Raw genomic sequence first — 23,928 nt, 5'->3', positions numbered from 1 at the left:
AAATTGGGCGAAAAAGAAAAAAATTAATTTTTTGGCCATAAGGTACCTTTTCGTATGCGCCCTCGGTGTATTAGAAATGTGGATTATTTTTTTTTGACAATCTGTATCTATTGCTGGAGCTGGACTGAATACTTATAGGTACCTAATCATAAGAACGAATTTTTTAACCACACCAGAAAAATTATGAATCTGACAATCCGAAGTCTGAGTATAAGTGTGATGGGAGGATTCGTTCTTTTGACTGGCGCAATTCCCCATACACATATTTTTTTATGTGGCGCAATTCCGGGTATGCCTAATTTTTTTACTCGGCGCAATTCCGGGTACTTTTGGCGCAATTGCATGGCAGCCTATTGACCTTGGTTTTTACCATTTTGCAATTGATTTCGACTGTTATTATTATTATAATTACTGTTGTAATTATTTCTGTGTTGATTATTTTTCTCATACCAGCAGTCTCGTCTGATGTGCCCTAATTTCCCACACCCGAAGCAGCTCGGTCGATTATTCCGATTTTGAGTTTGAGAATTTTGATTCCAAGGGTTTTGGTTTTGAAAATTTTGATTCTGATAATTTTGATTCTGAAAATTTCGATTCTGAGAATTTTGGTTTTGAAAATTTTGATTTTGAAAATTTTGATTTTGAAAGGTTTGATTCTGGTAATTTTGATGTTGATAATTTTGATTGAAATTTTGTCTGGGTGTCATATCACGATTTTGAGAATAATTTTGATTTTGATTTTGACTTTGGTCTTGAACTAAGAATACGTCTTTTGGTGTTTCAGTTGGTTCTTTTTTATCCATTTTTTCGATTGTTTCCTTTGTGTCTCTTTCGTTCGCTTTGTTTCGTTTTACAATTGTATATTCATGTTTCGCAACTGCGCCTCTTAATTTTTCTATTGTGTCTTTGTCCGCTAATGAAATCGCCTCAATTAAGTATCCAGGAAATGTTTTTTCGATTTTTTCACAGATTTTATTTTCGGCCATATCGGGGTCAATTTTTTTACACAAATTTTTAACTTTTTCGAAATGGCTTTCAATTTTTTCTCCTAAATTAAATCGCATTTTTCTTAGCTCATTACGAAGTTCTAATTTTGAGGGGGTGAATCGCGCAATCATGAATTTTTTTAGATTTTGATAGATTCGTTGGTCTGCTGCAAGAGTAGAGTAGTAATGAGTATAAATGCTTAACGCATTATCTTTCAAGAAAATTTCCAAATATTTCAATTTGGTCGGTTCATCCCATTCATAAAATTTTGCCAAACTCTCAAGTTTTATAAAAAAATGCGTAATGTCTTCGTTACTTGTCCCGCTAAATGAGGGCTGAGGAGGCGCCGGATTTTTTGCAGCCATGTTTGGTTCTAGGTTTTTAGATAAAAATTCTAAATAGCAGAGGTACTGACGGATTTTGATATCTCTTCTCTCTATTTCTTTCTTTCTGTTTTCCAGATCTGTACTTTCTAACAAATTGTCCTCTTCTGGGTTGTCGTTTTCTTTTTCTAAAATTAGCTCCTCGTATTCTTTTTTTGATAATTTTTGTAAATTTTCCCAATAATTGGTTTTTCGGTAAAGGAATTTTGATTTCTTTAAATAGTCATTTATTTTTTTATTTTCTATTGGGTCTATGTTATGAGGTGTATACCGAGAGTATAAGGTTTGAAGATCTCTGCCAATTTCATTAAAGGTTCTGACAAAATCACGAGTTCTTTGTCTTAATTCCGTCAGTAGTCCTATCGTATTTAGTTTGAAACTTTTGAGTAAAACAATTAAATCGTCTTTTTTTACACTGTTTATCCACGAGGTGTGAATATCACTCATTAAATTTAGAATATTTGACGTATTTGTTGCACGGGTAAATTTTCGTTTTGTTTTTCGTAACGTTACGTTAAGTTGTAAATTATCAATACCACATTGGATTAATTTAACACATTTTGTACCTGGTTGATTGTTGACATGATTCGGCTTGAAATTTCTTGAATATTTCCTTGGTTTTCTTATAAATGGATTCTTCGTTTTCACTGAATTAGTTTTGGTCTTAATAGTTGTCTTTTCTTTAGTTCTCCGTTCCGTTTTTCGTCTTTTTTTCCAATGAAGTTCTCCGTTCCGTTTTTCGTCTTTAATGATCGATTATCGATTTTTCCTCGATCTGGATTATATTTTCTCGATCTGGTTTATATATATATTTTTTTTCTCGATCTGGATTATATTTTTTCTCGATCTGGGTTTTTCGTAACCGCGTTGGGCGCCAACTGTTGTATCTCCGTTTGGTAGGTGTGCCTTTTGTGGCGAGTATTTTCCTTTGCTTTGGAATCTCGTCGTATTCTCAAGGGGAAAAATATCTCACATCCCGAAATATCAAGAACGACTCCCGATTATTCACTAGTAACAAATAAACTCAAAATCTCTTTGCTGATCACGATAAATCTTTAATAATTGATATTATACACGGTCGATTACAATTCAATAAAAAATTCTCATTATAATTTATAACACAATCGAATAATATTCTGACGATCTATCAAAAATTAATTGAAAAGAGAACAGACTCGTATTATTACCGGAGAGACAACAACTGCTAAGTTAGAAATTCTCATAGTCGAAAAGAATAGTTTCTAAATATTTTTCCCCGCCTGTTCTAATTTGATAGGTTAATTTTTCGCGGTCTTTTCTCCCAAATAAATTTTAGTCCAATTAGATTTTTCTTTCAAAATTGCTGATGGTCAGCTCGGCGATTTCCTCGAGCTGAACCTTATTTTGATTATTTAGCAAAAGTGATAATTTTTAATCCGGAGGTATCGTATTCGATTTCCATCCGTTTAACGGTAAATTTAATGTGTTTTGCGACGATTGTCGTCTGGCTAACTGTAATTTATTTCTAGGTAATTTTGATCGTAACAGTATGTCTACTTATCTTATTTTGAAATACTTTTAACTAGAACATACACTGAGTAAATACAAGTAACCTGCATGGACAATGCACATACCTATAGGTAGTTACTTAGCCCCAATGGAGCGAGAGGGTAGAAGAGCCCACCCCCAACGATCCTCCTGACGTTCCGGAAAGGTGAGTATTGGTAGGGTGTATATATATAACTATAGAATTACTATATTTCTGCAAGATGTGTAGTTTAACTATATAATAAGATATGCATTCAGACCTAAGTTTTATTTAGTGTTAGTTCTAATGTTTATTTGCTTAAGGTCCAGTTTATTATTTTGTGTGCATCTTATTTTAAAAACCAATGTGTAAAAATTATGATGTGATATTCCTCTAATAAACTTGCCCCACCCCACCAGCAGGTTGGGGACTGGGGAACCCAGAAAAAAAAGGTAGTTACTTCGCCTATGTATTATTATTATATTTCTGCATTCATTTGTCTATTAAACTATTTAGTTCGCTGATGAACAGAACTGTCATCTGTCAAATAGTTTGTGCCTTTTTTAGAAGCCAACATGTGTCGAATTTCAGCCATATCATGTTTAAGATTATTCAAGACAGATTTGTCCAGTAAAAATTTAAACGTATCGTTAACATACCAGATGTACCATTGATTAAACGGGAGATCTTTCTCTCTCCTAAACTCCCACCATTTTTTTAGAAAATTATGCACCTGTGTCTTCATATTTCTCATTTCATGTTTTGGCATGTCTAAAAATTTCTGGAAAAGGAGTGAAGGAGATTCAGGATCGGAGAAAATATCTGAAGAAAATAGCGCAGAAAATTCGGATGATTGTGAAATCTCAGATTTCAAAAAATCAAAACCATCCGCATTCTTTGCATGTTTATCTTGAATTGCTTGAATGAATACATTCGCATTTGAGAAATACATCCAACATTGCACTAATGACGATAGTAAATTAGCGTATGGAATGTAGCATGACGGAAGTCTTTGTTCTTCCAAGGCATCAACAATTTCGTTTTTAATGAGTGGGTAATGCATTTTTGGTATGTTTCGTATTTTTTCGAGAAGATAATGAAAAGGATCGACTTGCGAGAATATGTCGAATGATAAAATCTCTGGCAATTTTCTCATGCTGGTAGATTTTTGCAAAGGATCACATTTGGAAGCTACTTCATTTTGCTGCGATTTGACGGGATAGGAATTTTGCATTGTTTGATGATTCGATGAAGATTTATTGTCGGCGCCATTTCTGGAAGAAGTTTGATCAGCAAGAGTGTATGAGGTGCGGTTTAGGTCCGAAATGGAAAAATCATTCCAAAAATTGTCATATGATTTATTCTTAGGTTCATTCGATTCCCTCGAGTCAGATTTTGCGAAAAGTATCGCCGTGATCTGAAATTGTTCAAAAAATATCATCAGTATCCCGATCAAAAAAGGAATTCAATGCGAAGAAAATCATCAAAATCTTGCTGGAAGCTTCAGATATTTTGTTGACGATAATTAAATTTAGCTTTTTAGGAAGAAATGATTGGATCTAGGAAATATCCCAATCTAATCAGATGTAACTAATTATTTCCTGTTGGTTTTGTGAGGTTTTTAGTAAGTGAGGAACAAATTTTCATCAATTTTATAAATAATGTTCCTATTTTATTTTCATGCAATTCAGTTCGAAATTTTTTCAAGAGCTAATCAAATGCGTACAAATTTCGTTAGAACAAGGTTATGACGGTCATGGTTCCTCAGAATTTTTAAAGTGGAATTAAAATCAACAGGCAACTTACTCCGGTGAAGAAAATTACAGCTTTGCACGACACTTTGAATTTCATCGTTGCGTATAGCTTCTGCTGCTTGTTTCTTTTTCACTAATTTACTCAAATGAACTTTCTACTGTTGTTAAGACAGGTAAGTTCGCAGGTAGGTAGGTGACGATCTCAGAACTTGAGATTTTCGGCTCGGAGTTCTCACCATACCTTGCACCGCGGCGAGTATATCTACTGGCTGATTACATCAGTAATATACTCGTTGATAGAAGTGTAGATGCGACAGGCGAGCATGCGATCTTATACATCGTTTGATCGCCTTCCATCTCATCTTCTCAGTGCTATTTTTAGCTCCGGTATGCCAGTGCGCTGATACAGGCAGCCGCTGGTATTTCCGTTTCTCGCTGCCTTAACCGACGGATGAGTAAGATGTACATATTTTACCACGTTGTGACGTTGATTTTTCCCCCTTTTTTTATTTGTACAGTCACGTACGCATTTTAGGTATATGTAGATTTAGTGTAGATATTCTTATGTGTATTAATTTAGTCTCTTATGTACTGTCTTAGATTCATCATGTAGTAGTTAGCAGTGTACGTACGCATTTCATTTTCTGTTCATTTTTATATCTTATGGAGTCAGATATTTTTGGTTTTCTGTAATTTTGTGTATTTTTGAGTTTCAAGTAAATGGTAGAAATTATGTAGCTTTTCGTTTTTCGTTTTCGTTTTTCTCTCTCTAACCCCAACATTTGGTGACCCCGACGTGATTTTTTCTCGCAACATTCTGATTTTTTGGTTCGTTTCGTGACAATGTGCTCTCAGTTTTTGGAACTTTGTGTATTTCGCATTTTGTGTATTTTGGTAGTTATGGTGCAGTTCCCATTGTCACTCTCACGTAAGTTTTTGCAATGAATTACAGCAGTAATTCAACTCATGTTATTTTTCATTGTTGCATTGTTTAGTAGTTCTCAAGTTTGTGACCACACCCTGTTTAGTATGTGTATTTCCGGTGTGGTTATTGTCACGTAAGTTCAGTTTTCATTTCTGTTAAAGTCTCAAGTTTTAAGTTTCGCATCAGTTTTCGTCTTTAGTATTCATGTGTTCTTGTTTTCGTGTCTAGTAGGTAGCATTTCGCGCCTGTGTACCTGTGTCGGATTCGGTGCAAATTGGATACAGTGCATTTGCGTTTTTTTTTGCGTTCTCAGCTTTCATTTTACACCTAGTTTCCCGATATTCTTTCTCGGTGCAAGAATAATATCGGTACACTAGTGGTACTTGTCAGTTGAGTTTTTTCTCTTAGGTTCAGTTTTCAGTTCTCGTTTCACACCTAGTGTTCCGATATTCTTTCTCGGTGCAAGAATAATATCTGTAAACTAGTGGTGCTTGTCAGTTGAGTTCTCTTAAATTCAGGTATAGCGGCTGGTTGCTAATATTTGCAGTGGCTTTAGTGCACCACACGATCTATTAGTCATCAGTATAGTGAAATTGTTCAAGCTATTCTTTCGCGGTACGGATTTCTTAAATTTAGGAAACGATCGAAGGTTTGAACAATTTATGGTCACTAGGAATCGCTGTTTTCTTGCCACCGAAATCTAGTGTCCGAATTTCTCAAGTCTCTTCTGTGCCTAGTTAGATGTTTCGTATGTTTTCTCTCAGTTTTATGTAGTTTATTTTGCATATTGGTTACAACTATGCATTGATGCTGGTCAGTCTATTTTGGTTTAGTTTTCTCGTCTGATAGCAGTACTCACTGGTAGTTGTATTCCAATTCTCTCAGTTCTCTCCTATGCAGTGATATTGGCCAGTCCTCAAGTTTAGTTTTCTCTGTCTGGTAGCAGTAGGGTCACGGGTGGTTAATTGTCAAAAAAAAATGTTTTTTGAAGTTTCTGAAGCCATTTATGAATATTTTTTTGCGGTTTTGGGCTCATTTGAAAGCTTGATTCTTTGCACATGTTTTCTTTTTTTAAAATTGAATTTTGGTTCATGTGATGAATAGTTAATGGTGGATTTAGTGAGGTACTTTTTTGTGACAACTAACAACCACCCCTGTTGTAAGTTGTCAAACACGCATTCACTATTGATAAAAAAAAACTTACAATTCTATTTTCGAAAATTTTCAAAAAGATAACACGTGAGAAGAAATAAACTTTTAGATTAACCCAAAAACTTGAAAAAATATCCATAAACGACTAGAAAATTGACTGGTCATTTTTTGAATTTTTTTTGCATAGGTAAATCGATCAATTCAAGTTTTTATTCGTTTTATAGAATGAAAGGCAGAAAAAAAATGATTCAATAACGCAATAGATAATTTTCTAAAAATATTTTTCCACTTTGATGCATATTTTGGTAAGCTATCTCATTGACAACTAACAATATTCCCTTTTTTGACAACTAACAACTTCTCGTTTTTCATCTTTGTACCAAAAAATTCTATTCATTTCAAATTTTTTTGTAATTGAACATGTGATTACTGAATCCGTGATAAAATTTCCTTTAAATTGATGTATAATTTATTTACTTTTGACAAATTTTTGATGTTTAAAAACGAAAAGTTCCAATTTAACATATGTAACTTCGCACCGGTAAAATCACTTTTTTCAAAACTGTATCCCCAAATAAAAAGCTATGTTTCCAATTTTGCATGTTGGAACATTAGTAGGTATAGCATGAAGTTATTATGAAGGTTTCGCGGAGATAGCGTTCATGTATCCTTTTAAAAACGCAATTTGACAACTAACAATTATTGACAACTAACCACCCGTGACCCTACTCACTGGTAGTTGTATTCTGATCGTCTCATTTTCCTTCTATGGTAGCAATTAGAATAATTGCCTTCCATACGTTGCTTTTAGTTTGTCAAGTTTTGTTTGTTCATTTCTCTTGGTAACCATTTGCGCAGGTGCAGTGGTACGCCGCCCTTGTTTAGTTTAGTTTAGTTTCAAGTCTCGTGTGTTTGTTTCATCTTGGTAACAATTATTGCGCAGGTGCATAATTGTAAGCCGTCTTTATCAGTTTAGTTTGTTTAGTTTCATTTCTTTCTCTCGGTTACGCAGGTGTAACCCCAGTTAAGTCTCATTTCGTAACAATCGCAACAGCGATTGATCTCATTTTTGTTTTGCATTCAGTTAGTTCAAGTTTCATTTCGCATTATTCAGTATGGCTCCAGCTCGCACTCCAGACTCCATCAGGCGTCTTCGAGACAACGTTAAGGAAACGTTTATCGCCACTCAGCAGTGGCTAGCAAACGACTCCGCCAAATCTGTTCGTGAACTCCGTCGATGTATAACCACGCTTGAGCAACGCCACGAGGAAGCGCGTAGGCTCAACGATGAGTTGATACTCAAGGATCCCGACGAAACCGGCGACGTCGCAATCGAGCTGGAAACCCTCTACATTAGCACGGTCGCGCAGGCTGAAACTCTGCTCGACCAGCTCGAATCGAGAGAGTCAACTCACACCACTGCGAGCACCATGCACACTTGTTATCAGCAGCCCTATCAGCTCAACGTTCGATTGCCGAAGCTCTCCCTTCCAGAATTCAGTGGGAAGCCCACTGAAAATTGGATCAGTTTTTTCCAGCGGTTCTCCGCTGCTATGAAGGACCCTGCCATTCCCGATGTTCACCGGCAGGAGTACCTTTATAGTTGTCTCAAGGGAGACCCTGCATCTCGTGTCGAAGGGATCGACATTCTTTCCGGCAATTACGACGTCGCTGTTGAAGTACTCAGGCAACGCTACGAGAATCGACGGCTCAATTTACGGCGCTATCTTTCTCACCTTTTCAACCTGAAGAGCGTCAAGGAGAACGACGCCGACTCGCTACGTCATCTCGTTGATACCGCCACAATCAACATTCGCGCTGTCGAGAATATCGGTTTCCATCGCGAAGCGTTATCCAACGAGCTGATAACACAGCTAGTAGTTTCCAAGCTCGATTCCCGAAGCTGTGAGCTCTGGGAAACCTTACTTGCCGAGACTACCCCTACGCTCAAGAAGGATGAGGAGGACGACGACACCAAGGATGTATTCAACGACCTGACTGCGTTTTTGGAGAAACGCATTCAGGTCTTGTCGTCCGTTTTTATCGATTCGAGCCACGCAGCAGCAGCCTCGAAACCCAGACCTCCTCCGCATCGCATTCGCACTGCCGCTACTCTCGTTACACAGCCGGCACATGCGACTCAGCATCCAAGTAATCACGCAGTTAGTTCATCAGTTAGTTCGTCAGCATCAGAGATCCAGCCATGTCCGTGTTGTCAACAGTTACACTACCTTTATCAATGCGAGAGGTTCAAGGGCCTCCCCATCTCCGAGCGCCATCAGTTCGTTCGGCAATCCAGAGTGTGTATCAACTGTTTGAAGCCCGGGCACTGGTCGCAATTCTGCAAATCATCGAAGTGTCGACAATGCGCCAAGCCGCATCACACATTATTGCACAATCCCAGGTTGATTGACCTCGCGAAATGGTCAATTTTCAACCCAGCTGCACGCGCCGTGGTGGTCGACGCTATTACCGACCCACTGCCTCCAGTTTCGTTCACTCCGCCTGATGACTGGGATTACGCTCAGCGCTACGATCTCGCAGATCCGCATTACTTCAAGTCCAAGCCCATCGACCTACTTATCAGCGTTGACCAGCTGTACACTATTCTTCAGTCACCGTTCATCACCCAGCCAAATCGTCCGACTTTGATCCCATCTCATCTCGGTTGGCTTCTCGCTGGTCCTTACTCCGCCACATCCATGGCGACAAGCATGCGTTGCTTTCATTCTACGCTCTCTCAACCGGAACTCGAGTCCATTTCGGAGTTCCTCGGGGTCAATGAACCTCCACGAAGTAAGGACAGCAGATCCGTCGACGAAATTGAAGCCGAACGCATTTTCGCCGAAACGCATCGTCGAGATCCGATTTCCGGCCATTTTATCGTCAGCTTACCTAAGCGCTCAGGTTGCGTTCTAGGTGAATCACGCCAATTGGCCATCAACCGTCTAAAACGCACCCGAATCTCAGACGAATATCGAGAGTTTCTCCGCGAATATGAGTCTCTGGGTCACATGTCACGTTGCGCTCCTCCAGTTCCTGGTCAAGTCACGTATTATATTCCTCATCATTCAGTTCATCATAATGGCAAAATTCGGGTAGTGTTCGACGCCTCGATGAAGTCTTCAAATGGCGTATCCTTGAACGATATTCTTCTCGTCGGCCCCACTCTCCAAGCTCCGCTCTTCATCATATTTCTTCGTTTTCGCACCTTTTTGTACGCATTCACGGCGGACATAATCAAGATGTACCATCAGATGTGGGTGCCAGATGAAGACCGTGACCTTCAGCGCATTGTCGTTTATGAGAATGGTGAAATCGTCGATTGCCGTCTCAACACAATCACTTATGGTACCAGCTCCGCTCCGCATTCCGCAGTTCGTTCATTGTTTCAGCTTGCCGAGGATGGCAAGAAGCAGTTTCCAGCGGCGGCGGCGGTAATCTTTAAAAATACGTACATCGACGATACTCTCGGTGGTGCAGATTCCCTCGAAGCAGTGAAGCAGTTAATCGACGAATTGGTAGCTCTTCTTCGTACCGCCGGTATGGAGCTGAGTAAATGGCGCTTCTCAGGCGAGCTAGCTGCACAAGCCCCCCTTTGCAGTAGTTCAGTAGGTCGCACCCTCGGAGTTGAGTGGAACTACGAAGGGGATTTCTTTTGTTTTTCATCATTGGTCAATTTCGCTTCTTCAGATAAGGTTCTCACAAAGCGTTCAGCGCTTTCCAAGGTTTCAAGCATTTTCGATCCGTTAGGCTTTTTGGCACCAGTTACCATAACTGGTAAACTGTTAATTCAGGAATTGTGGACTGATAATCTCGATTGGGATGAGACAGTTTCCACAGATTTTCAAGGTCGTTTCAATAGTTTTCTTTCCGATGTCGCCGCATCAGCGGCTCTTGAGTTTCCTCGTTTCACTGGTAGTTCGAAGTTTAGTCTAGAATTGCACGGTTTTTCGGATGCGAGTAAGGAGGCGTACTCCGCTGTTATATACGCACGAATTGCAAGTGGTACCAAGCCACCTATCATTAGGTTCGTCGCTAGTAAAACGCGTGTCGCGCCACAGAAACAGCCGCGCACCATACCAGAGTTAGAGCTATGCGCTGCAGCTCTTCTCGTCGATCTATTCGATCCGGTAACAGCTACCTTAGGATGCAGTCCAGAGCACTGCTATGCATACACCGATTCCACAATTGTCCTAGCATACTTGGCGAAGGAGCCAGGTCATTGGACAACATTCGTTGCGAATCGGGTATCGAAAATAATTAAGCAGTTCCCATCAGAAAGGTGGCGTCATGTCCCTGGGGAGGTTAACCCAGCAGACCTGGCCACGCGCTGGAAATCATTCACCGAATTCGAAGCTCGGGCGTCTCTATGGATTTCCGGCCCCCAATTCCTGGCAGATCTAAGCATTTCATTTCCCGTTCCGGTCACAGCCAGCATCTCATTAGTTTCGCTCAGCGCCAGTATTCGTCGTCAGTCGCCTGAAGCGCAGCTCGCTTCATTCAACTACGTCTTTGCACCTGTATCCAGATATGATCGTCTTCAACGCGCTGTCGCTCACGTGTTCCGGTATGTGTCGATTCTGACCAGTTGAGTCCGTAAGCAGTCCGTTCCTACCGGCCCTCTGACCATTGAGGAAATGGCCAAGGCTGAACAGTGGCTTCACCGAATTGCACAAGCCCACTGTTTCCAAGAAGAAGTTACCCAGCTACGTTTGCAGCAGCCAGTCGGGGCAAAGAGCCAGTTACGCGCATTGGACCCCCGACTCTACGATGGCGTGCTCCGAGTAGGTGGCCGGCTCGAACACTCAGCATTGCCGTTCCACCAGAAGCACCCAATCATCCTGCATTCGACCCACCGACTTAGTATTCTTCTCGTTCGCCATGTTCACATCAAGTACTTCCACAGCGGAAACCGATTCACAGCCAATATACTACGTGCTAAATATTGGTTCACAGGTGACGTGGGGACGAGGATACGTCAATGCATCTCGACGTGCGCCCGTTGTATTCGCTTCTCCGGTCGTCCACCATCCATTCCAAAAATGGGCGATCTTCTGAGCAGCAGAGTCCAGTGCTCTCTGCCATTCACGCACGTCGGAGTTGACTACGCGGGTCCGTTCAGCATCCGGGAAAGGCTACATTCAGCTCGAGGCCCGGCGCGGACCCACAAGGCGTATTGGTGCCTTTTTGTATGTATGTCAACCAAGGCTGCCCACCTGGAGGTGGTCTCAGAGCTCTCAACAGCAGCATTTCTCGCAGCCTTGCAGCGATTCGTCGGTAGACGGGGCTTGCCTAATTCAATCACCTCCGACAACGGTACCAACTTCGTCGGAGCCAACGCTGAATTGCGCCGGCAAGTAGCAGCCCTTGAGAAGGATGACGCGGTCCAAAATTATTGCGTTTCCTAGCAAGTTACCTGGAAGTTCAATCCGCCTTCAGCTCCCCACATGGGCGGGATTTTTGAAGCGTTAGTAAAGTCAACCAAGTATCACTTCAAACGTGTCGTCGGCAATCAGATACTCACGTTTGAAGAAATGGCGACAATTCTCATTCAAATTGAAGCTATCTTGAACTCCAGACCGCTCACTCCGCTCTCGTCTCCAGATGAAACGCACTTTGAAGTCTTAACACCAGCACACCTCTTAATCGGCCGCCCCATCAACGCAGTGCCATCCGATTACAACGACATTAACGGCTTGTCATATTCGAAGAGGTGGCATCTCCTCAACCAACTTCGCAACTCCTTTTGGCGCCAGTGGGCCCAGGAGTATCTCCGCACTCTTCAGAAGCGCACCAAGTGGCGCTCTCCAGTTTCTAGACCCATCCAGATCGACGACATTGTACTCATATCAGACGAGCAGTCTCCACCTCTAGTTTGGCCGCTCGGTAGAATCACCAAACTATATCCGGGCAAGGACGGTCAAATTAGAGTCGTCGATCTAAGAACTCGTAACGGCGCATGTCTCCAGCACCCTGTAGCAAAGTTAATCCCGCTCGTTAACGAGGTTAATGAGTGACTCCGTCGGCGGCGGCGGGATGTTAAGACAGGTAAGTTTGCAGGTAGGTAGGTGACGATCTCAGAACTTGAGATTTTCGGCTCGGAGTTCTCACCATACCTTGCACCGCGGCGAGTATATCTACTGGCTGATTACATCAGTAATATACTCGTTGATAGAAGTGTAGATGCGACAGGCGAGCATGCGATCTTATACATCGTTTGATCGCCTTCCATCTCATCTTCTCGGTGCTATTTTTAGCTCCGGTATGCCAGTGCGCTGATACAGGCAGCCGCTGGTATTTCCGTTTCTCGCTGCCTTAACCGACGGATGAGTAAGATGTACATATTTTACCACGTTGGGACGTTGATTTTTTCCCCCTTTTTTTATTTGTACAGTCACGTACGCATTTTAGGTATATGTAGATTTAGTGTAGATATTCTTATGTGTATTAATTTAGTCTCTTATGTACTGTCTTAGATTCATCATGTAGTAGTTAGCAGTGTACGTACGCATTTCATTTTCTGTTCATTTTTATATCTTATGGAGTCAGATATTTTTGGTTTTCTGTAATTTTGTGTATTTTTGAGTTTCGAGTAAATGGTAGAAATTATGTAGCTTTTCGTTTTTCGTTTTCGTTTTTCTCTCTCTAACCCCAAGAACTGTTGTTAAAAAATGCCTACATGGGTACAAAATATTCATGGCGTAGGAAAAATTCGCGGATTGACGCAATTTGTCAGTTGAAAAAATTGTCGATATGGGCATTAAATTTATTTTTATAATCAACTAGTCTCATGTGTTCGGTGAATTTCAAAGTACCTATGTAATGAAGGGGGCTATATGTCGCACTTCTTTTTGTTTTCAATGTGAGTATTAGGAAAGCTTCATGAAGCTACAGGGTGGGAAAAATTTTGCCAACTCAACTTTAATCAACTCCCATTCGACTAAAAATCAATCGAATTCTCCCCCCCCCCTCCCAAAAAAAACAGAAAAATGACGAATGTAAACGAAATCGAACGACGAGCAGTGACACTACATAATTTATTCTAAAACCTACTCACCTTTCATTTTGAATTTTTAAAATTTTCAAAAATTCAAAACTGAATTTGAGCAATTGAAATCATGGTTACGGAGGGTTTCGAAAATGCTTTTTCGATCTAAATTAGTTTTGTTCAAATCGGAGAGTGCTACAGCAAAAATTTTCTTTTGTTAAGAGTAGGTAGGTATATTTTGCAGTTGCTGCAGAATAATCCAAAACATGTACCTACATGTGAAAATTGAGGGATTATTAATAATCTGAAAAACAGGGTCTCCAAGGCCTATTGTGCATGAATTATGGATGATTTTTCAATTTCATCCACTTCTGGGGAAAATTTATTGTTGGATCTTCACTTTTGTTAATGCCTTTCTTGGCATATCAAATCATCAAACCAAACAGGTCAGCTTGCAAATGTTGCTAGTTCTTAAATAATCTATTACATTTTCATAAAAACTCCAACAGTGAGGTGATCCAGTGTTTATTTGAAAACAATTGATAAAACAAATTGCGCAAATTCAAATTTTGTTAAATAATATTGCCTTCGACAGAAACCGTTCTGCGTTGAATTTCAGCTACATTTTTTTTCAAATCATTCAATACGGATTCATCGTTTAAAAATTTAAACACAGATTTAGCATACCAAATGTACCAGGATGGGAACGGAGTCTTCTGCACATCTATATCTTTCCACTTTCGTGTAAAATTTTGTAACTGGATCTTCAAATTTTCAATTTTTGCACTCGGAATTTTCGATATTTTGTCAAGAAATAGCGCCGGAGATTCGGAGTCGGAGAAAATATCGGCAGAAAATATTTCGGATAACTCGGACGATGAAGAAATGTCAATCGGTAAAGAATTAAAACCGTCCACATTCGCAGCGCGACGAATTTTGATTCCTCGTATGAATGTATCTACCTCAGACGAGTTCAAAAGATGTATCAAGCATCTGAGAATCGATGATAGTAAGGTAGCATATGGGACATAGCAGGCAGGAAGTTGTTTTCTTTTCAAAGTGTTGTCCGCTTCATCTTTGATAGGACGAATTTGCTTTCTCCATGTACTTATTCTCATAATTTTATGGACAAAATAAGAGACAATATCAGCTTGGGAGAATGCATCAAACGATAGAATACTTGGTAATATCCTCAAGTCTCCTGTTCGCGGCAAGGGATCACATAGAGATTCGATACTGAAATCACCACTTGAGGGAACAGAATGTGGTGAGTTTTCAACTGCGAGTTCCAGATTTGAGTTGTTAGGTTCTTTTCCACATGCCATTTTCAACCACTTATCAAATCTTTTTCAAAAACGACCATGCCTCATCGCAGTTCATAAATAATAATGAATTACTAACCTGTTGTAGCTTGCACACATCATGTTTCAGGGTATCGAGAGGCGATTCGAGTATGAAAAATAAATTCAAACTATAACAGTATGAAATGTACGGCCACCATACTTGACCAGTAAACTTGTTTGATTCTGTCACCTTCTTTGCAAAATTCACTAAACGCGTACTCAAGTTTGAAATCTCTTTTTTTGGTATATGCAATAGTTTATTGACAAGGTTCAGAGGTGCGTCTGGGTCAAAGAATATATCAGTAGAAAATAATCCCGTGTCAGACAGCTCAGGTGGCGACGATATATCAGATGGTATTGAAAAGTTTTCCTCCGTTTTTGAAGCACGTTTAGCTTGAATTTCTCGAATATCACGTTTAACATTGTTAAGCGCTATCTGACAGTCAAGAATCGACTTCAGAACTTCAACGCATGCGATGTAGCTCTCAGGAAATGTATTCGAATTCATAACAAACTTCACATCTGTGTTTGTCTTCGAAATATCTACAGGAGATAGGTTATTTGTTTTACGGATCAAATACTCTAAGGGATCTTCAACTGATAACACATCAGGCGATAATAAGTCCAATGAAATGGGTGCAATTTGAGACTGTAGTTTCGAAAGATGAGATTTTATTTCATCTTTTATTAACGAAGCCGTGGCATGATTGTTGAAAGGTGTATTGTAGCCTATGTCATGGTCAATCTGAGATGTGACAGGTTCCAGCGCCAGGCATATTGATTGCACTGTTATAATGAGAATCACAGTGAACTGAAATGATTGCACATAGATGAGGTTATAGTAAATTTTTGGCACATATTATCTGCTCATGCAAGTACTGATTTCTGATAGTGTTCCCAGGTAGAGAGAAATATATTCTGGTGTACTTACTTTTGTCCTTGCGATTCTAGTAAAAAATTCAAATGTTGTGTATGCTGCGTCCAACCTCATTGTTTGTGCCTTTTCCTTTTCCCTTTTTCACGAATTGAAAGCGACTTTTCAATTACAAATCCATCGATGACGCCTGGGTATCTTATGTAGTACCTATTTCGTTTCGTTCAGTGTGACACTTTGACAAATGTGAAATACATACCTATTGATGTGTGCAAATTATGGATTTTTTTTTCATCCGTATCGCTTTATCTGCATGCACATTTTTTTATGAGTTTGAAGATTGGTTGAATTGAAAGCGCTTTCCGAAATTTATGAGCATGTTGTTTTTCATTTATGTAGTCATCTATTTAAACGAGCTTTGTTGTTAAAAAAATGTTTACTTTGAATTTTAACATGTGCTGGTGATGTTATGGTCTTGTGGACTCTAAAGCGCAAATTCTGGCTGGCCAATGCAAGCATCAAGCAAACCACAAAGCTGAAATATATTAAAGTATAAGAGTTTTAAAACTAATATGGCCACTCATTGTTTTTGTTTAAAAACTTTATTAACCGGTATTGAGCCGGGATACAAAATTAAATTTTGCTAATATTTCGCAAGAATTAGGTACATCTAGCTTCTTCAGAGCAGTGTTCACCACTGAGGGTTCCTTCTTGATTTATATCTAGTTATAGGTCCAAGTTGAGTGTGGTCTCTCTGCTGATTGGTCCCAGCACCAAGGGTGTGGCCTGTCACATGGGTGTGGCTCCTTCCCTCATTGTGTTGGGTGTGGTCCTCTGAGTGAGAGTCTGGGGTGTTGTCCTGTCTTTGTCCCATTACCTGGGCGTGTCCTTAATTGAGGTTTTCTTCCCAATTTTCAGTTTGGTGGCTTTTTGAGATTTGTCTTTTTTGGAGTATAGGCTTCCATGCTCTTGGTAGGGTGAACCCATCTTCTATGGTGAAATTGTTGCCATGCTTGTAGATTTCAATGCTTTCTCTCACCATTCGGTCAGTCCATCTTGTTTCTCTTGACAATACTTTGGCTTTGGTGAAGTCTACTGTCTTCTGGCATTCTGCTGAATGTTCAGCCACAGCTGACTTCTTCACCCGTGCATGTCTTGTGTCACTTTCATGTTCCTTTATACTTGTTTTTATCTGTCTTCCAGTTTGCCCAACATAGTATTTTCCACATCCACAGGTTATCTTGTATACTCCTTCTGTTTCCAAGGGGACTTTGTCTTTTGTTGAGGGGAAAGTATGCCGACCAAATATGGTTTCAGGAAATTGCAATGATTTGTAATGCCTGGAAATTGAAAACTGTTTTTTAAAAACAGTTGATGGGTGGAAAATGATAGGATCTGATCAGATCTGAATGGATGCGGATATTTCAAAGTCCCATGTTGACCTGATTACGCGTGTGACTGAAATCATGTTTAGTCAGATCAAAGTTTTGATTGGATCTGATTTGTTCAAACCTGATCCACAAGTGGATGGACCATATGGTAAACTGGGCAAATGCTGCCCAATGTCCCACGGCGATGCCCCATGCTGATTCGTGATGAAGAATAAATAGTGTTAATACAAAATACAAACCATAAATTTAGTTTACATAGCACCAAAATTCAAAAAAAATTTCACCCACACTTTGCTTGGGCATAGCAGTTGTGATATACAACACTGACCCTATCATTTTTATGCATTATCATTTGGTTATTGACTAGTGGTAACACTGTGCATGTTTTTGAGCTCCCTTGAGTCAACACCTCCTATAATAAAAGGCTTGGGCGCTGTTGGAAAACACAATGTGGTCACACTGTAACGTAGGCCGACCGTTATCATTCAATTCATTTGAAATGTATTGATTATCATATAAAAGTTGGTTAATTTTAATGAAAATTTAGCAAATTATGGGTTAATTTAGAAAAAATTGTTCATTAATTTTGTTGAATATTGTGCTATTTTACTAGTAAAGTATACCAGTGGAGTGCTGTACATCTGTTTTGAAAGTAAATTACACTGAAAATATGAAAGAACCAATTAAAGCTCTTTAATACAAGTATGGAAAAAGATTATGCTCTTAAGAAAGTCATAGAATTTTACGTATGTGTTATGTACTGCGCATGGCAAGGTTGCTGTCGTCACGCGGTGGAGCAACCAATGGGGTGCAACGTTGTAAAGTGTGACAGATTTGATGCGTGCGCAGTACCAAAAACTTACGTAAAATCCTAAGACTTTCTTAAGAGCATAATCTATTTCCATACTTACTTGTATTAAAGAGCTTTAGAACCAATGATTGATTTTTGGATGATAAACGTTTCAAATTACTGAATAAAATTTTGCAAATTATGATTTAATTTTTAAAAAATGGTTTCATATTTCACACTACATTGTGTTATTTTACTCGTGAACCCAAGTGCTGTGGGTTCTTTTTCGAGATAATTACGCTGACAGTTAGAAAATACCAGTGATCTGCTCCGGAGCTTTGAATATCTATCTAAATTCAAATGGTTGAATTTACTACAGAGAATGATGAAAACATCGACCAAATGGAATATAACATCCATGAAAGTGTTCATTAATTACCACTCATACTATTTAAAATAATCACTCCAAAGTCTAAACAATTTCCCACACTCATTCATCATGTACAAAAGTAATTTCTTCAGGTTTGCAAATGAATTTCAGCTGAAATAATATGTAATTTCATAAGGTTTTGTTTCGTTGGTTATGGAATTTTAAATCAAAAGGGTGAATTTACATTTTTTGGAAGAATTTTGTTTTGATATAGGTAATCATATTTTGCAGAATGTTCTTGTAGTTGATAACATGTTTCATGAAACTTTGAGAACACTACAGTGAATAGTGATGAAAAAATGTTTTTTGGTGTTATTAAGTATTTTGCATTACATACCTAATTGATGTTCATTGGCATTTCTTTCAGGTGAATAATCATTCTTTCTTATAAATCCAAAAAAATTATTTTAGTTTTTCAGAATTAGAGTGCATTGCACTCTATTCTGCATCGTTTTATATAAAAAGCCCTGTGGTGCCCGATTTGGGCACCACAAGCCCAAAACCGGGCACCACAATGACTAGGTAAGTTTAAATCTACATATCTAAGTATGTATTGTTTTTTAGCAGAATGAACCTACATATGTGAATAACTCTTTCAATTCAACTATAACGCATCAACAACTACATGATTTTGAGCTACTCTGGAGCCTCCGATGATTTTTTGATTTTCTTCAGAAATTTCAAATTACTCCGGCAAGACCAAAAATGAACTTTAGCTCGTATAATATTAGCTACGCACTCTCTCGATCGTTTTAACTGATGCAGCAATCAACGTCTAGTGTGCTTGCACAATCGCCCGAGTCCATTATCAATCTTAATTTTACTTTCTTTGGAGAGCCTACATGAAGATTTGACTTTTTTCACGTTTTCTGAAATTCATAAATCGAAATTGAATAATTCATTTATGAACTGATGCTCCTGAAGTTTCGCTATAATCATCTCAAATAGTCGAGAGGGTGTTCAATAAGCAACAACCAAATTTACATAGGCTGAATTTTATTTCTGACTTATCTAGAGTGATATAAAAATCACCTCAAAACAGATTTCCAACGGTACACTGGTGACTCCCACCCAGCCATCCCTTAAAACAAATGCAAAAAAAAATCAGGAAATGACTCATAGTAATTCTGAAACCAACTCGCCTCGATTTTCAATTTTTACTTTATAATAATACCTACTTATTTACTCAAATTTATAGCAATAATTATAAACTCCTATTGGCGAATCAATTTCTTAAATGACAATGTCTTCGCCAGAAACCATTCTGCGTTGAACATCAACTAAATATATTCTTTTTCAAATCATTCAATACGGATTCATCTTGTAAAAATGTAAACACAGATTTAGCATACCAGTTGTACCAATATGGGAACGGAGTCTTCTGCAAATCTATCTGTTTCCACTTTTGTAGAAAATTTTGTAACTGGATCTTCAAATTTGTGATTTTTTCACTCGGCATTTTCAAGATTTTGTCAAGAAATATCGCCGGAGGTTTGGGATCAGAGAAAATATCGTAAGAAAATATTTCCGATAACTCGGACGATGAAGAAATGTCAATCGGTAAAAAATTAAAACCATTGATATTCCTAGCGCGACGCATTTTGATTCCTCGTATGTATGTATCTACCTCTGACGAGTTCACAAGATGTATCAAGCACCTCAGAATCGACGAGAGTAAGGTAGCATATGGGAAATAGCATGCAGGAAGTGGTTTTCCTTCCAAAGCTTTATCCGCTTCATCTTTGATGGATTGAATTTGCTCTTTCCATGAACTTATTCCCAATATTTTATTGACAAGATAACGGAAAATATCAGCTTGAGAGAATATCTCAAACGATAGAATATTCGGCAATGTCCTCGAGTCTGCTGTTTGCGGCAAGGGTTCACATGGAGATTCAATACTGGAACTACCACTTGAGAGAACAGCATTTGGTGAATTTCCAACTACTGGGCCCAGATTTGAGTTGTTAGGTTCTGTTTTATGCGAACCTTGAGATTTGTAAATTTCATCGCTTGATTGGCCAAACAATTGGAAACACCGCCTCGGCGAATTTGATCTCATAATCTGAAACTGTTTGAGGAAGTTTATCAATAATTCTGGTCAATTTTATCAATTTTCCAATTCTGCTGACTTTTTCTGTTCACATCTCTTAACAAATCCTTTTCAAAAACGATAGGCATAACATTCTTGACAAGTTATCACACATCTTTTGTTAGGAAAAACATCATAAAAATCATTCCTCGCAGTTCATTCTTACGTATTTATAATGAATTGCCTACTAACCTGCTTTAGTTTATCCAGATCAGTTTTCATACCCACGGGAGCAATGTCGTATCTGAAGAATATATTCAAGCCATAACAATACGATATGTACGACCTCCATAGTTGACCAGTAAACTTATTTGATTCTTTCGCCATGTTTGCAAAATTCTTTATACGCATCTTTAAGTTTGGAATCTCTTTTTTTGGAATATGCAATAGTTTATTGACAAGACGTAGAGGTGTATCAGGGTCAGAGAAGATATCAGGTGAAAATAATCCCGTGTCAGACAGCTCAGGTGGCAATGATATATCAGATGGCATAGAAAAGCTTTCCTCTGTTTTTGAACCACGTATAGCTTGAATTTTTCGGATACCATCTTTAGCACTGATAAGCATACTCTGACAGTTAAGAATCGACTTCAGAACTACAACGTATGCGATGTAACTCTCAGGAAATGTATTCGAATTCATAACAAAGTTCACATCTGTGTTTGTCTGCGCAATATCTCGAGGAGATAGGTTGTTTGTTTTACGAATCCAATACTCCAAGGGATCTTCGACTGATAACACATCAGGCGATAAAAGGTCCAATGAAATGGGTGCAATTTGAGACTGTAATTTCAAGAGATGAGATTTTATTTCATCTTTCATTAACGAAGTTGTGGCACGACAGTCGAAAGATGTATTGTTTTCAACGTCATTCTCAATTTGGGATGTGGTCGGCTCCAACGCCAGGCATAGTGATTGCACTGTTATAATGAGAATCACAGTGAACTGAAATGATTGCGGATGAGTTTAGTATAAATTTTTAGCACTAATTTGCCCACAATTGGATGTTTTTGTGATAGTATTTCTAGGTCAAGAAAGACATATTTATACGCTTACGTTTGTCATCCTGATTCTGGTGAAACATTTAAATGTTGTATATGCTGCGTCAAACACCATGCTTGTGGCTTTTCCCTTTCTCACTAAACGATAGTGACTTTTCAATAACAATTTCATCGATGATTCCTGCTGCGTATTTTCCTATTTCGTATCGTTCACGGTGACACTTTGACAGATGTGAAATACCTGCTTATTGACGTGTTCAAATTATGGCCTTTTTTTCACCCGTCTCGTTCTGTTTGCATGCACATTTTTAAAAAAGAATTTAAAGATGGGTTGAATCAAAAGCGTGTGCCGAAATTTATGAGCAGGTTGTTTTTCAGATATATAGTCATCTGTTTGTACAAGCTTCGTTGTTGATGAAAAAATTCTGAATTTTTAAAACGTGGCTGAGGACGCAATGGTCTTGTGAAACGGACCGCGCAAATTATGTAGGTACTTGGCCAATTTCGAGAGAATGATCGTTACTATATATACGCTAGCAAATGTACATATAAAAGTTCGCACACCAAGTAGGCACAGCTTCAGGAAATTGCAATGATTTGCGGTGCCTGGAAATGAGTGATTAAAGAAGAAGGAGGAGAATGTTTCTTAGAATCGGTTGCTGAGAGTGGAAATTGATAGGAAGTGATCAGATCTGATTGGAAGGAAACTGAGAATATCTTGAGATGTTCAGCTTCAATTTGAAACAGAACCATGATTTTTGGATGGGGCAATTTTGAATTCTAAACGATGCATAACAATATCTACATGCCATACGCATGATTTTAAAATAAAAAAAATCTTATGCAGTGTGTGAGTTACACAGTGCGTAAGATCAACCGACTTTTCCCTGATGTTACCGATATTTTACCAAAAAATTCCCAGTAATTTACCAAAAAATTAACCAGTAATTTACAAAAAAATTAACCAGTAATTTACCAAAAAATAACCAGTAATTTACCAAAAAATTACCAGTAATTTACCAAAAAAAATACCAGTAATTTACCAAAAAAATACCAGTAATTTACCAAAAAAATACCAGTAACTTACCAAAAAAATACCAGTAATTTACCAAAAAATTACTAGTAATTTACCAAAAAAAATTACCAGTAATTTACCAAAAAAAATTACCAGTAATTTACCAAAAAAATTACCAGTAATTTACCAAAAAATTACCAGTAATTTACCAAAAAAATTACCAGTAATTTACCAAAAAAATTACCAGTAATTTACCAAAAAAATTACCAGTAATTTACCAAAAAAATTACCAATAATTTACCAAAAAAATTACCAGTAATTTACCAAAAAATTACCAGTAATTTACCAAAAAATTACCAGTAATTTACCGAAAATAACTAATAATTTTATTTACTAAAGATTACAAAAAATTACCAGTAATTTACCAAAAATTGTATGTATTTTACCAAAAATTACCAGTTATTTACCAAAAATGACTAATAATTTTATTTACTAAAGATTACTTTTAATTTACCAAAACAAATTATCATTAATGTTTGTACTTTTTTTTTTACCAAAAAAAACTACGCGTTTCCAACTAGAAATTTTGAAAACATTTTGATTTTTGATTGCAAAAAAATTATTTAGGTAAGTATTATTTTAAAAAATTGGAAAGGATTGCCAAAAATATAAATTTTGAAACGATTTTGATTTTTGATTGCAAAAAAATGATTTAGGTAATATTAAAAAAAAATTGGAAGGATGAAATTGTCAAAAAAACGATCAAAAAAGTCGACAAAAAATTTTTTGTCTCTTGACTCGCTCGGGATTTGATCACCTGATCTCCGTCGCACCAATCTGCAACCTACACACACTAACCATCCCATCTGTTTGTTGGGGGTGAGCCATTTGCGAGATATAAGGGTTTACACAAATTTCACCTTATCCATAACGTTGAAACACACTTAACGTTCATATCTCGTAAACACCTGAATCGATTTCGACCAAATTAAAAATTTCTCTAGTTCAGTATCATACCAATATTTTGCCATCATCAGTTTTGACTTAAAGTTCAGAGCTTTTGAGTTCAGCGTGACACAAATTTATACATAAATTGATATATATAAATTTTGGCAGCCATGAATCAGTCCAAGTTAGACTGGAGTTGATGTACCCTATTGGCAAAAATCGAACCGCGGATCCGCTATCTGGTTTTTGAGAACACTCCGCTATCCATTATCCGCAAAACGCAGCGGGACATTCACATTTAAGTTTTAGGGAGCATTCAGGAGCAACATTTCATTGACCAATTAT

General features: G+C 38.2%; 1 protein-coding gene across 1 annotated transcript; it reads right to left on the bottom strand.

Moving 5' to 3' along the window:
* Positions 1-19,669: 19,669 nt before the first annotated feature.
* LOC135847889 (uncharacterized) lies at positions 19,670-21,890 on the bottom strand. Its single transcript, XM_065367618.1, has 3 exons — positions 21,676-21,890; positions 20,812-21,564; positions 19,670-20,598 (listed from the first exon to the last, which is right to left on the bottom strand). The coding sequence occupies exons 1-3, from the start codon at positions 21,790-21,792 to the stop codon at positions 19,804-19,806; spliced, it is 1,665 nt and encodes a 554-aa protein (XP_065223690.1). The 5' UTR covers positions 21,793-21,890; the 3' UTR covers positions 19,670-19,803.
* Positions 21,891-23,928: the final 2,038 nt, after the last annotated feature.

Source organism: Planococcus citri, chromosome 5, assembly GCF_950023065.1.
Source record: "Planococcus citri chromosome 5, ihPlaCitr1.1, whole genome shotgun sequence".
Classification (NCBI taxonomy): domain Eukaryota; kingdom Metazoa; phylum Arthropoda; class Insecta; order Hemiptera; family Pseudococcidae; genus Planococcus; species Planococcus citri.
The sequence above is the reverse complement of the archived record's forward strand: the minus strand, read 5'-3'. Positions and strand labels throughout refer to the sequence as shown.

Excerpts from the sequence above, each read along its gene's own strand:
- LOC135847889 (XM_065367618.1), bottom strand. The coding sequence starts at position 21,792 with ATGAAATTGTTATTGAAAAGTCACTATCGTTTAGTGAGAAAGGGAAAA. Across the intron at positions 21,565-21,675 it reads CCAGAATCAGGATGACAAAC|TTCACTGTGATTCTCATTAT; the intron begins GTAAGCGTATAA and ends CAATCATTTCAG. Across the intron at positions 20,599-20,811 it reads ATCTGGATAAACTAAAGCAG|TTTCAGATTATGAGATCAAA; the intron begins GTTAGTAGGCAA and ends TTCCTCAAACAG.